A 13873-nucleotide genomic window follows, 5' to 3' on the forward strand; every position below is an offset into this window, starting at 1 on the left:
CACAGAACCTCATTCTCACATCACGGGTGTAATGAGATAATTTTTAAAGAGCTTGGTGAGGTTGCTTGAGTCCTGAAATCTGGTGTAGTGACTACTTGCAGCCAACACACCAACCCTATATTCTGCCACAAGCCTGCAGGATATTTACGATTAAGTAAAATGCAGCTTTGGCCTTGCAAATTCAGATGGAAGGTTGGACACTCTAGTGTTGTCACTCCTGGATGAACCTGTTCTCATGTTTCTTGTGTTTTTAGAGTGGCTTATACTCAGAGATTCTTACATTTAGAGGTGGAAAACCATTTCTGAGTATAAGCCACCCTCCCAGCCAGCAATTTTTCCCAATATCCCATCTGCCCCTGCCCTCTGGCAGTGGAAGCCATTCCCTGTGTCCTGTCCCTCACTGCCTTGTCCCCAGTCCCTCTGCAGCTCTCCTGGAGCCCCTTTAGGCCCTGGCAGGGGCTCTGAGCTCTCCCTGGAGCCTTCTCTTGTGCTGGCTCCAGAGCAGAGGGGCTCCAGCCCTGGCAGCCGCCCCATGGCCTCCTCTGGACTGGCTCCAGCAGCTCCACGTCCTTGTGCTGTTGGAGCCAGGGCTGGGGCAGCAGGGCAGGTGGGGTCTCAGAATCCCCCCTGCCCTGCTGCCCACGCAGGGGGTTCAGCCCAGGGTAGGGGGGTTCAGGCTGGTGCGGGTCCAGCTCTCCCCCACAGCATTCCCAGGTCCTCTCCCAGGGCTGCTCTTGATCCATTCTCTGTCCAGCCTGTCTTTGGATTGCCCCAACCCAGGTGCAGGTACTTGGGCACTTGCACTTGGCCTTGTTAAACCTCATGATATTTGCCCAGCTTCATCTCTCTGTGGTCCAAGAGCCAAATCCTTCCAAATAAGAAGCTGTTTCCTGCCACAGGGTTATAACAGCAGTCCCTTTGCAATGGTTCCACCCTGGAGCAACTGACTGGGATCTAGTGATATTACTGTGTCACACAAACTCATCTGACGGTCTGGATTTCCCCTGAAATTCCTAGGCATTATTTTATAATAAGGCTCTAAAGCAGAGAAAGAGAGAACACAGCCTGTTCCCGAAGCAGAACACAGATCTGTAATTCAGCTGATGGAGAAGAGTAGCCAGCAAACAGGCTCTGCAGAGAAGGAAGACAGGCCAGGCCAACTGGTCTTGATAGTAGAGACATCTAGTCTTGTACACTGCAAGAGATGCAGAGTGGGTTCACTGGAAAAAAAAAGAAAGAAAAGAAAAAAACTGGGGTTTTACTCACTGATTGTCTGAAATTCTATCAGTAGTAATTAGGGAGTGGAGTGGGATCTTCTTGAGTATTGAGTACATTAAATGTCAAGTAAGAGCGTATACATAAAGCTTCTGCTCTTCTGCCACCCTGTTGTGTAAAACCTTTGCTTTTCCCATGGTATTTTCCAATGTGGTGTCTCTTTCCTCTTAGGTGATCATTGAGGACATTGGCAATAAATGTGTGTACCAATTCCCAGTTGGACGCTGGTTTGCTTTAGACGAAGATGATGGGAAAATACAGAGGGACATTCTAGTTGGGGGGACTGAAGCCACAGGTAAAACCATGGCCTGAATCCCTGGTGGAAAATGGGAAATTAAGGCTATTAGCCATGTTTTCTTTAGAGGATTGAATGCCTTGTGCTTAAGGGAGACCTGCAGTAAGCCTCTGCTGGTGATAGGCTGTTTTGTGTGAGGGTTCCTGAACTGCCAGCACATTTCCCACATTTGTGTCTCACCTGTGAAGCTGTGCAGGACCTATGTCCTGGTTTATCACCTGGTGTACCTGGATAAGGGACTGGTGGACACGAAATCAAAGATACAGCTTGTACTTTCAGCAAACTGCTCACCAGCACTCAAAGAAGGTGTTTGTTATTTCCAAAAGCACAAAGTAGTGAATATTGTAGTTCAGTTTCTTGTCTGGAGAGCTAAACATCCTTTTACTAAACAAGAAACACAGTGCTGAGCTCTAAATCCATCTTTTTTATTATCCAACATGGTTAAAGCAAAGACAACCAAAGTTTATGTCTCTGCTAAAAGAAACCTGGATGTTAAGTCCATAAAAGAACTTGTCAAAAGGAAAAAGATTATTTGGATAGCGTTCTGCTTGTATTTATTTAATAGCATGAAGGCAAATACTGTGATGACGCATGTAACAACTGTTCTTTACTTCCTTGTATGGTCTTCAGCATCTGCTGAAGTATTTCCCCCTGCATGTGCGTGAGGAAAGTGGTCTGGGTGCAGATCCCTCACTGCAGGATGCTTGTTAGGCAAAATCAAGGGAAGAAAATGGAAAGAAATGTAATTCAATCCCAAAAAGCTTCCTTTGTCTTTTACCACTCATGAGTGTGTATTTTGTTTTCCTGCTCTCTGGGGTTTTGTTGAAGATACACCAACAGTAAAGCATGCTTGAGTACTTTTTAATGCAAATTTCAGAGAGGATTATTTGTAAGGGAGTGAGTTCTGATGTTTTTGCTTCATCCCAGGTCCCTATTGAAATTTCTGTCTGATTTAATAAAAAAACTTGGCTTAGGTCTCAAATATTTTCTACATGGTCTTACAGTGTTTAAGTGTGTTTTTGATACCATGAGACAGGTTTAAGATGCGCTTTGCTGTGAGGTAGGGTTTGTGGGAAGAAGTGTATTCATTCTTAGACCAACAGCTGGAGACAGGAAAAAACCCCCCAAGGACACTTTAATGTAAATAGGTTTCTTTTCAGAAATACTTTTTTTCTTCCAGCTGGGCTGATACCTCTCCCAGTCCTTGTTTTGCTGAGATCTGTGGGTTCTCACTGTGACTGTGGAGGTCCTGATGGCTTCAGCAGCATGATAGGCAAACAGACAAATAAACCCAAGGTTTTCAGAATTTTGTGATACTGGAGATTTTGCCACCACTGTCGAAAGCAACATTTCTCCACCCTCTCAGCACTCTCTGACATATTCAGGGCTTGGTGCTTCTCAAAATCAAACTTGTCAATTAATTTTTTTACCTTTCTTTACCTAACCAGCACCACAGAGTGAATAAATTTTTTTTTTTTTTTTTTTTTAGTTGGGCTATGGAACAGGGAGTTTGTCCCCCCCTGTCTGTTTCTCTTGGGCAGTCTGAAGGTAGATGTGTACTTTGCAGAGTTATGTGTGGGACAAAAACAAATGAAACATTGCACTGTGTGTAAGTCAGAAGCTGAAACAGACCAGTGGGAAATAAATAAAGTTTCCAACATGAATCAAATCAAAGCCATAACTCTCTGACTCTTTTCCTCGCTTCTATTTTCCCTGACCAAATTTCTGATTCCTCCAGGCATTGTGTACAATGTGGCTGTAGTGACTGGGGATATCAGAGGAGCTGGTACCAACTCCAAGATCCACGTAATCCTCCACGGCTCCAAAGGCTTAAAGAACAGTGGGAAGATTTTCTTGGAAGGAGGTGAATTTGAGCGTGCCAGGACGGATCTCTTCAACGTGGAGATAGCTGCCCTCCTCAGCCCTCTCAGCAGAGTCACCATTGGGCATGATAATTGTGGTGTCAGCTCTGGCTGGTTTTGTGAGAAGGTGAGACTTAATCATCATAAACTGATGAAACATTCAGTTTGGAAGGGACCTCTGAGGTCACCGAGTGCTACCACTGGGCCAACACAGCCAAGAGTTTTGTCTGCAGGTAGCTGTCAGGCCTGCTCCCCATTCATAACCTGACCCAAACAACCCAGACCAGTTTAAAAATAAAAAAATAAATCTGCTTTTGTTTGGAAGGCAATATCCCCGGTTTAACAAGTCAATATTATACATCACACACGAGAGAAGCTGATTGCCTCAAAGGCACGTTAGATGCATAAGTCAATCACTCGCTAATTGGTTGATTGCCCCTCTGCAGTCACAAAGACAGAGATTATTGTTTGCTCTGCTCCAAAAGCACCTTCAGATGTTTGCCCAAGGGGCCAGACAGAAATGCAGCCTTGGATTGTGCTGAGCATTTCGAAGTTATCATCTATGCTCAGACTGTCCTCAAGTTTCTAAATGCTGCTCTAGAGGTTCAGAAATAATAATAAAAAAACAAAGCAGAAAAAAAACCCCAAAAACCCAAAAAACAAAAAAAAAACCAAAAAACAAAACAAAACAAAAAACCAAAAAAAAACACCAAACAAAACCCCCCCCCAAAAAAATCAAAAAACCCAACTAAACAATGACCAAAAAACCCCACAAAACAAAACAAAAAACCCAAAACAAAACAAAAAACCAAAACCCTACAGAAAGTGGCTGACCACAGCTGCTACTGGGAGGCAGTGGAGAAATATGGTAAGTTGTTACCCAACAACTTATATTTCTTTGAGAAGAATTCTTCACAGCAGTGGGGGAAGATGTTGGAAAATTCTTCTAAGTTTAGCACATGGTGTGTGATCCCTATATCCGTGGGTAATGTTTGATTTTGTACCATCCAGTGCTTAGTACACACGCCAGAGATTAATGTGGCCTTGTGTTAACTCCCTGCATCTGTGACTAATACGTTTTGTGCCAGCTAATGCTTCCTTGTTTGCTTCCACCAGTGATTAATATGTTCTGGTAGATATCTTAGTTTTGAGAACAGAGATGGAGTGCCAGAGCAGAGAATGATAAAGAGAAGTGCATCACAACCTGGACACATATTTGAGATACTCTCCAGGAAAGAAGATTGACCAGAAAATCCAGGACCACAAGGGAATTTTGAGGAATGGGATGTTCCCAAATGACCAATAAAGTGACCAAAAGACCCCTACTCCAAGTAACTTCATGGAAATAATAAACATATATTCATGCATACAGGAAGTGTAATGAATATGTGATAGAAATGTGACAAATATGTATTAGTTTAATGTGTGGTCTGTTTGGTTGCTGCTCATGATTTAAGGTGAAATTCCCATGCATCCAGCATTGTTAAGAAAGTAATTTTGTTTTTCCAACCCAACAAATTGGTTGGAGAGTTTATTTCCCAGCTTTTGGTGACAACACTAGATCATTTACAAGGTCATCAGGAGGGTGGAGAGGAAGGCAGATGGCTACCCTGAAGCTACTAGGAAATTTAGTTTTCCTGGCAAGCAAAATCAGCTTAGGATAGATATGTTTGAAGGTTTTTTGTAGCCTGTGCTTTCTGCAGAGCTCTGCCTTGCACTGGCGTGGTGCAGGGCCTGTGCTGCGTCTTGACATGATGCTGACTGCTGCAGCCACCTTGCCTGCTCCCATTCCCTTCCTCGCCTGGTGTTTCACCTCTTCCTGGCTGACCCATTCTGACTGCTGTATAAATGGGAATAACAGAACAGATGAGTCGTAGCTGTACTCCAAACCGGGATTTGTGCAACCAGTCTGAGTCAGATTGATCCAGAAAAGCTGGTTTTGAGAGCAGGACCAAGATCTCCAGCTCTGTCTTTGCTCTGTTTGTTTAAATTTTCAGTGTCAAGGCCCTGTGGGCTGCCAGTAGCAGAATGTTCAAGCTCACTGTCCCAATCTCTTTTCCTAGGTGGTGGTTTACTGCCCATTCACCGGGATTGAGCAAACTTTCCCATGTGGAAAGTGGCTGGATGAAGATGAAGGGGATGGTCTCATAGAGCGGGAACTCTACGAAATGGTTTCCCTGCGCCAGAAAAGGCTGAAAAGTAAGGTGCAAGTGTCCAGGAGCCTCCTGTGACCATCACCCCTCCTCCCACAAGCCACATCCCCCTGAGTGTCACCTGAGTGACATGGGTATAGCCAGGGTCAAGGAGAGGTTCAAGTGGATTCAGTCACTGGATCATAAAATGGTTTGGGTTTGGAAGGGACATTTAAAGGTCATCTAATTTCAACCCCCCTACCATGGCAGGGACACCTTCCACTATCCCAGGTTGCTCCAAGCCCCATCCTGAATCTGTGCTATTTAAATGATACCGAGACTGTAGAAAGTCTCAGTCTTTCAGCCCCGCTGCCAAAGAAGAAGTTATAAATTGTCTGTGCTGGTTTTCAAGGTGGTTTATTCTTGCTTATCTATAACATGTTCTGTCTGATCTGCAGCAGGCCTGTCCTGCAGGGCAGTGTGTGGGGCTCTCCCCTTAGTGGGATGTTACAGACATTATATACCAGAAACTACATATGCTATATTTACAGTAATGTGCCAATATCTATCACCTACGTTGAACAGTGTGTCCCCAGCCTAAACCAATAGAAAAAAGCCAACACTACAGTGAAACATGGAGGGCATGAAGAAGAAAAAGACAAGACACACCCAATTTCCTCCACCTTGCCTCCTTTGAACCCCTTATCTAGAATCCTAAAATTCTACTTTTGCACCCATGCCACACTAATTATTACTTATATCAAACACTCAGAGCTTGTAATTCATCCTGTAAGATTTAAAACTCTTTCCCATGGAGAGAGATCAGAGACAGTGCCTCTCGGGGCTCTGTACAGGGGCGTTCCTGACCCCCTGCCAGGGTCCCAGACCTGCCAGGGCAGCCAGAGGGATGCCCTGGATTCCCACACCATCCAACCTGGCCTTGGACACTGCCAGGGATCCAGGGGCCTCCTCACCCTCCCAGCCAGCAATTCCTTCCCAATATCCCATCTGCCCCTGCCCTCTGGCAGTGGAAGCCATTCCCTGTGTCCTGTTCCCTCCCTGCCTTGTCCCCAGTCCCTCTGCAGCTCTTCTGGAGCCCCTTTGGGCCCTGGCAGGGGCTCTGAGCTCTCCCTGGAGCCTTCTCTTGTGCAGGTGAACAGCCCCAGTTCTGCCAGGCTGGCTCCAGAGCCGAGGGGCTCCAGCCCTGGCAGCCACTCCACGGCCTCCTCTGGACTGGCTCCAGCAGCTCCACGTCCTTCTGATGGTGGGGCATGGGTTTCAGCTTTGAAAATACCGTTTTAGGGGAGTATAAAACTAAACTCTTATAATATTTTGAAGAGTGATACGCATTTCCTCAAAGTCCACTGGGCTTAGGCTTCCTCAGACATCATCTTACCTTTGCAGACAAGACAGGCTACATTGCTTATGACTACAGAAACAAAGCTTTCTTACTACAGATGGGAATAAAAAATACAACAAGGAGACCGACCTTGGTGGGGGAGGGGAGGGAGAATGGGAAATCAAACAAAACTCTTCCTTGTTGACTTTACCTATTTTTATTCCTGACTCTAGAAATATAACAGGTCTTAGCCCTGTCCAGCTGGCAGGTGCGTGCGGGATGCAGAGCCTTTTCTCTAGAGGGAGGCAATGGCACACGTTTGCTGGGTGGAGCTGCTCTGTGCCGTGCTGTGTGGGCATGTTCATCCATCCCCACACACTCCAGCTCCAGCCTGATTCTGCACCAAGCCAAAATATATTGCTGCCGCCCGGCTCGTGCTGGTGTGCCCATGTGTAAACAGAATATTGTAATTAGGATACACGGTTTAATCCTAGAGTGCTTCGGGTGGGCTCCTGCTTAAACAGCTGTTCATTTGAATAAGCTTTATCTAAATATTAGTTGGCTTTGTAACCACATTGCACCTCCGACTCAGTCTGTTTACCTAAAGCATCTGCAACCTTTAACCCCCTATTATCAGCTTTGATTGTTATTGACAGGCTAATTCCCTCACCACTGCATTGGAGGAGATAGACAGCGAGCATTAGCCTTGAGAAATCTGTGACCTTTAGCTGCCAGATTATAGAAGTGTAAGACTCCGAGTTAGAAAAGACCTATTATGTCATCTTGCCTATCTCTCTGTGCACACAGGACTGTCCCTTTCTGCAGAGATGATCAAAGCTGGCTTGAACGTCATTTGGGGTATCCATGGTGAAACGTCTCCCAGCACAGCATCCAAAGGCTGCTCCCACAGCAGATTGCAGCTCCATATGTAGCTTGTATTTATTCTCTGGGTTTTTATTCCCTCCTCTCCTTATCTTGAATGTATCCTGGAAACTGTTGTGCCAGGTGCTGTCCTTCCTGGTGTTTGTGCCCTGGGGAATATTTGCACTGGCTCTGAGGATTTCCAAAGTGCCTGGATACCTCAGTGTGAAGGAATGAGAACCCAGGGGATGCTCCCAGCAAGCCCTGGGAGGATGATGATGATGGGTATTTTGGGGAAATGCCTGGCCTTCTCTAGCAGCCTCAGCCCTAGCTCAGCCAGATCTCCCCAGTGTAGTTTCTCCTTGACAGACCTCTATCAGCAGTTAATCCTGGTACAAGGTCCCATTTCCCTCTCCTTGCATGCTTCACTCCTCTTTTCCCTCAGCAAGAGGTCAGAGAGGCCAAACCAGACAGATGAGAGCAGTCTTTGGTGTCTGAATTGCACTTGCAGCCTTCCCCAGGGAGAACAGGGTTCTCCATCACATGCCATCCACAGAATTTGCTTCATTTCTGCTAATCTAAAACTTTCTGGTGCTTTTCAGAGAGGAGTGGTCATAAACATTTTGTGTATTATTGAAACAGGGGCAAAACTTTTTCTGAGAGACCCCTCTTCCCCCACCCCCCTTTTTTTTTTTCCAGTAGCTCTTGTCTCTTTTTTATACAGTCAAACACTGAGTAGACCAGTAAAGATCTAATTTATATGAATGCCATCATATTTTTATATTCTATTCTGGGCTCTGAAGGTCAAGCTGTGCTAGTGTGGGCTCGGGTGCTAACCAATAGGGTTAGCAATTCTCTCATTAGGATTTGTTAATAATTCAGCTGATGTCTGAGTGAGGAAAGAAGGCTGTTCCCTCTCCTATAGGTGCAGCAAGGCCTGCAGAAGTGACACACATTATGGTCAATAAAGTATGCAGACAAGAGGCTCTTTAGAGGAAATAATGTCACCCTTATATATGCAACAATATTCTGGTATGAAAACAGATGTAAAGCTGCTGCAGGTGGACTGGACTTATAGTTAAAAATGTTGGATGAAGACTTGAGATAAAAATCTTGCAGATTGGCCACAATCTTAGGGTATGCCATGTAGTATAAAAAAAAAAGTGTTAACTGAAGTCGTGTCAAATTTAGGCATTTAAATTATTAAAAACCTTTTGGAAAATATCTTTATGCTGAGTAAAGATATTGTACTTCTGAGTGTGTTTGTCTCACTTGGTGCAGCTGCACTAGGGATGGATACCTGAGTGGGCTTTGAGACAGCCTGTTCTGCAAGAAGCATTTTTGGGATAATTAGTCCAGTCTTGAGACACTCATTATCTCAGGATGAGGTGGCAGATAGCATATCCCATTCCTCCTTGTTCCAGACACAGACCAGAAAAGTTTTTAGGTGTTACCTGGAGCTGCACTGCACCGTGCACAAGTAACTGGAGACTCCTCACTGACAAAAGGAAAGATGAATATTCCCCTGAATTTATGGTCTTTGAAGCTTGAGTTGTAGGCATCTGACAAGTGAACTGAAACTAGAGGGTTGGGTCACATCCCTGCATTACCCTGTTAGTATAACGAGAGAATATGGTTCACCTGAAGAGAGGTTGTTTATGTTTTTCTCATTTTCTTTTACATGAAATCACAGAATTATGTTTCCAATCTCATTCCTGCATGTCATGCAGCAGCTGATAATGTTTCTGCAGAAAAGGATGAAAAGTCTTTATCTTTCTTCATCCTACCTTTTCTACCTACCAAGGGAAACAATGATAATTATATTTTTCACCGGGTCACCCTATAAAAATTACTTTTTAAAAAAAGTATCTTTAACCTTTCTTTCTAGAAAACCCTTGGTCTCTGTGGATCTGGACAAGTGACATTAAAAATGCAGGAACAGATGCCACCATCTTCTTCCAGGTTTATGGAGATAAAGGAAAGTCAGATGAGATGAAGCTAGACAACAATTCAGACAACTTTGAAACAGGACAGACTGACAAATTCATGGTATGAATCTTGTGGAAGTGGTAGATTTGGCTTGGTATTGTTTTCCAGGGTTTTATCTTCAATCCTGGGCAGAAAATCATCAGTATGAGATTTTTACTCCATTAGATCCTTCTAAAGTTGAGGTAAAGTCAGTCCACTGGTGGTGATGCAAATTATATACTTGTCTATGGATATACTTGTCTTCCCAAAACAGGGAATGGGCTGGTATTTTTGACTTCTCTCTGATTTAGCTCTTAAAAGATGCTCAGAGGTGCCCTTTGTGTGTGTGCTTTGACTCACAAAAATGGATGTTGCACCTTTTTTATCCCTTTACAGATAGAGCTGCCTGATCTTGGCAACTTTTATAAGCTTCGGATATGGCACGAGAAAAGAAACCCCTTTGCTGGCTGGCATCTGAATAAGGTGAGGGGACAGCAAGGGAAGGTAGATCTGGACAGCCAGGCTGTGGCAGAGCTCTGCAGTGCTAGTCCTGGGTCACTGTGTTCCCCAGCTGGCAGCTCAGCTTGATGTGCATTGCTCTGTGGCGCCTGCCTTGTTAGAGGACAAGATAAAATCATCTAAAGTTGCACCAGAAAAGGATTAGATTGAACATTAGGGAAAATTCCTCTGCAAAGGGTTGTCCAGCCCCAGCAGAGCTGCGCAGGGCAGTGGTGGAGTCCCCATCCTTAAAGGGATTTAAAAGCCATGTGGATGTGGCACCTGGGGACGGGGGTCAATGTTGGCCTTGGAAGTGCTGGGAAAATGGTTGGACTTGATGATCCTGGAGGGCTTTTCCAAGCCAAATAATTGTGTGATTCTGTGTGTGGGAAATGACAGCAACAGGGAGGGGCAGCTCCCAACATCCCAGACTGGTGGTGAAAATCCCACTTTCCCACTATTCCCATGTCAGACAACTGGTGTACTGTACTCATCTCACTGCTATCAAGGGTTTCTTCCCTGTTCTTCAGAAAGGAAGAACAAGGAAGAAGAACGAGGTATCCTATTCTCAGACAGTAGTCCTATTCTTAGATGCCACTACTGAATAGAAAGGAAAACCCACTCCTTCTGTGGCTTAATTACAATTCCCATAACAAAAAACCTGATTCCAGCAGAGACTGGACAGTGTAGCATCCTCTGCCTTGAAGTGCTGACAGCCCTGTGATGGGGGCTGAACTCCTGCAGGCTTGTGTCACATAACATTGTGGTTTTTAGAAGTGTAAGAAAAAAGAAAGACAAGCATTTATGATACTTCCTCCTAACATTCTTTCAGGTTTTGGCTATTCCCAGTTGGACACTTACTTCCTAAACTCATCTGCCAAACAGAAAGCATTGAGCAGGTTTATTTTTCCAGTTACTGGTTTGAAGTTTCCAGCCTCCCCTTGAACATTTAAGCTTTCAGCAACCTTAATAGCTTTTGGCAAAGACTTCACAGGCTGATTGTGTCCTTTTTTTGTTTTGTTTGGTTTGGTTTTTTGTTTTGGTTTTTTTATTTTTTTGGGGTTTTTTGGGTGATTTTTTGTTTGTTTGTTTGGGTTTTTTTTTGGTTTTTTTTTTGTTTTTGTTTTGTTTTTTGCTTAGAACTTTGCTCCACAGGTGTCATTTGATGTCCTGTATTTCTTGAGGCAAAAGAGGGAACAGCTGATCCCTCTTTGCCTTCTCCATTGTCACCTGTGATTTTACAGACCTTCATCACACCCTTGCTTTACACACTTCAGTGAACCACCTTATTTGCTCATTACTCCTTTGGGAGCTACTGCAGATCTTTTTTCAGGGTTCCCACAATTTTTTTTTTTTTCCTCAATGCATTGATTCTCATCCTCATCAGCAAGAGCCCACAGCACATGCCCTATCCCTGATTTGATCCTTAGGGTTGTAGAGTGGCACATGATGAGCCATTTGCAGAGCCTCAGAATTCCTCAAAAGGTCCTCAATACCATGGAATGATTGGAGAAAGGAGGAATGAAGGGCCATCAGCTGTGATAGATTTTGCATTACTACAGTGCACAAGCTGGACTGTCTCGTTATTAACGTGTTTTATTTTATTGCTGCTACCGAATTTTGCCTCCCTGGCAAAAAACCTATCAGGATCTTGTTGCTTTTTTTGCCTTTAAGCCTCTGAACTCATGCGGTGTTTTGGTTTAATGAAGGTAACTCTGCTGAAAACGCTGACAAAAGAAAAATACTCATTCAACTGTGGCCGTTGGCTAGATATAAATGAAGAGGACAATGAGATCGTGCGGGAGCTCCCTGCCGAGGGACATCTGGTGACTGAAGTCATGCCAGGTGAGAGCCACGGGCTCTGTGCAGAGGCTTGCTTAGGACCTGAATAGAAAGAAACCCTCTTTGTGTGAGAGATGCGCTGGCAGACTGATGCAATTCAATTAACTTCTCTTTCTGGCACTTTCTCTCTGCAGTATTTTCTGTGTGCATCATTAGCTGCATGAAGCTTGAGAAATCCCAGCCTTTTATTAATATATTTTTTTTTCAGGAGCAGATTTCTCTGTAGTGGGAAATGGAAGAGATCTGGCCACAGCACAATTGTTTCCAGGGCTTGTTTTTTTTTTAAACTTGTGATTTTTTTCCAGTCTCCCTTAAAATGTGAAATACAAGGTTTGAGGAATATTCATGGAAAGCAAGCTTAGCTAAAATGCAATCTAAAATTTGACAATTATATTTTGGGCTTTAAAGTTTTATTTAGTTATATGCAAATTCATGCAGCTGTATGTATAAATATATAGTAAGTTGCACAGCATAGTCGTGTGTGCATATGCATCTTTCAGTATGTATGAGCAATCCAAACTATTTATTCATTTAATTGAACGGGCGATTTAATTAAGGAAAGCTGCAGAACTTTGCCCTGGCTTCCTGGAGTGGCCACTTCTGCCTTGACCTTGTGCCACAAGAATTAAATCTACTTAGAGGGAGAATTTAGGAGAGCAGAACCTCTCAAGGTAGCCAGTGCAATTGTTCATCTTTCCACCAAAGCACCCACACTCTGTAGACCTTGAGTCCCCCGTTTTCTAAAATTTTTGGTTCTGACATTGGTACTCTGCATGCAGTGGAGCAGTTTCTCAGAAGAGGAAGAGTAATTGTAATTGCAGATGCTATTAAAATGTAAATAAACCTGGTTTTGAAATGTATTTTTAATCGGCTGTGGAGAGGGCAGCTTGAATCCTCACTCAGACATTTTCCTGTGTGGAGAATTTGTGCTGAACAGAGGTGAGATGCAGCATGTCCATGTTGGGTTTGCAGGAGGATTTTGGAGGGAGGGTGGGAGCACAGCTTCTTGTCCCTTCTCCAACCTAGAGAAAATGGGTTCTCTCTCAAAAGTTGGTCTGTGGGCTGGCTTCTTGTTGTGATATTCCTTTCTGGAAATCCTTCTCCCAATGGGATGGGAGGGCAGAGAGGAGGGCATGGTCAGAGGAGGAAGAGGGGAGATCAAAATCCCCCCAGAAAAACCATATGATGACCCTGAAGGTGAAAAGCAGCAAGACTATTCAGCCTCCTGCATAAAGTTTGGACTCTTATAGGGATGATCCTCGGGGGTCTTTTCCAAGCTTTATGATTCTATGATTATAACCATCCCAAGGGGATGAGGCCAGCTGGACCTATCTTGTCCTATAAATCCAACATGAACAGCCTATTCCTCAGGCCTCTGAGCACTTGTCCCTTCCTAACTCTTCTTACCTGCCTGCCAGGGCCTTGGATGCTGGAAATGTTATTTTCCCCACTCACATTGCAAGGTTCCCCACCCCAGGGCCATCTTGGGAAGGCAGGAGGGAGGTAGCAGGACAGGGGCACTCCACTGCATGACATTTTTCTTGATAGGGCCAGGATTTTTATGTCCTTGTTTGGAGAATTTTCATGGGTTCTCTCAATGCTTCAGGCCTTTGTATTTTAGTTCCTCCCCCCCCCCCCCAACCCCTTTTCCTAGTGGTAACGTGGAAGCATACAAGTCAATACTCCATCTGAAGTACCAACTGGAAGAAATACGGACAGCTAAAGTTAATTACAAGCCTGTCAGAACATGGTAAATTTTAAAAACAGCGATTAACAGCGTTTCTGGGGTTGTTTCTGTGAC

The 13873-nt window shown here is 44.3% G+C and overlaps 1 protein-coding gene across 1 annotated transcript in view; it reads left to right on the top strand.

Annotated features, from left to right (window-relative positions):
- The window catches only part of LOXHD1 (lipoxygenase homology PLAT domains 1), a 165223-nt gene that overhangs the window by 61467 nt on the left and 89883 nt on the right, over positions 1-13873 (top strand). The window contains exons 7-12 of the mRNA XM_030258491.4: positions 1447-1570; positions 3309-3559; positions 5496-5631; positions 9653-9813; positions 10129-10215; positions 11940-12075. Coding sequence (XP_030114351.4) covers positions 1447-1570; positions 3309-3559; positions 5496-5631; positions 9653-9813; positions 10129-10215; positions 11940-12075 — 895 coding nt within the window. The remainder of the gene's footprint in view (positions 1-1446; positions 1571-3308; positions 3560-5495; positions 5632-9652; positions 9814-10128; positions 10216-11939; positions 12076-13873) is intronic.

This window comes from Taeniopygia guttata, chromosome Z (genome assembly GCF_048771995.1).
Source record: "Taeniopygia guttata chromosome Z, bTaeGut7.mat, whole genome shotgun sequence".
In the NCBI taxonomy this organism is placed as follows: Eukaryota; Metazoa; Chordata; class Aves; order Passeriformes; family Estrildidae; genus Taeniopygia; species Taeniopygia guttata.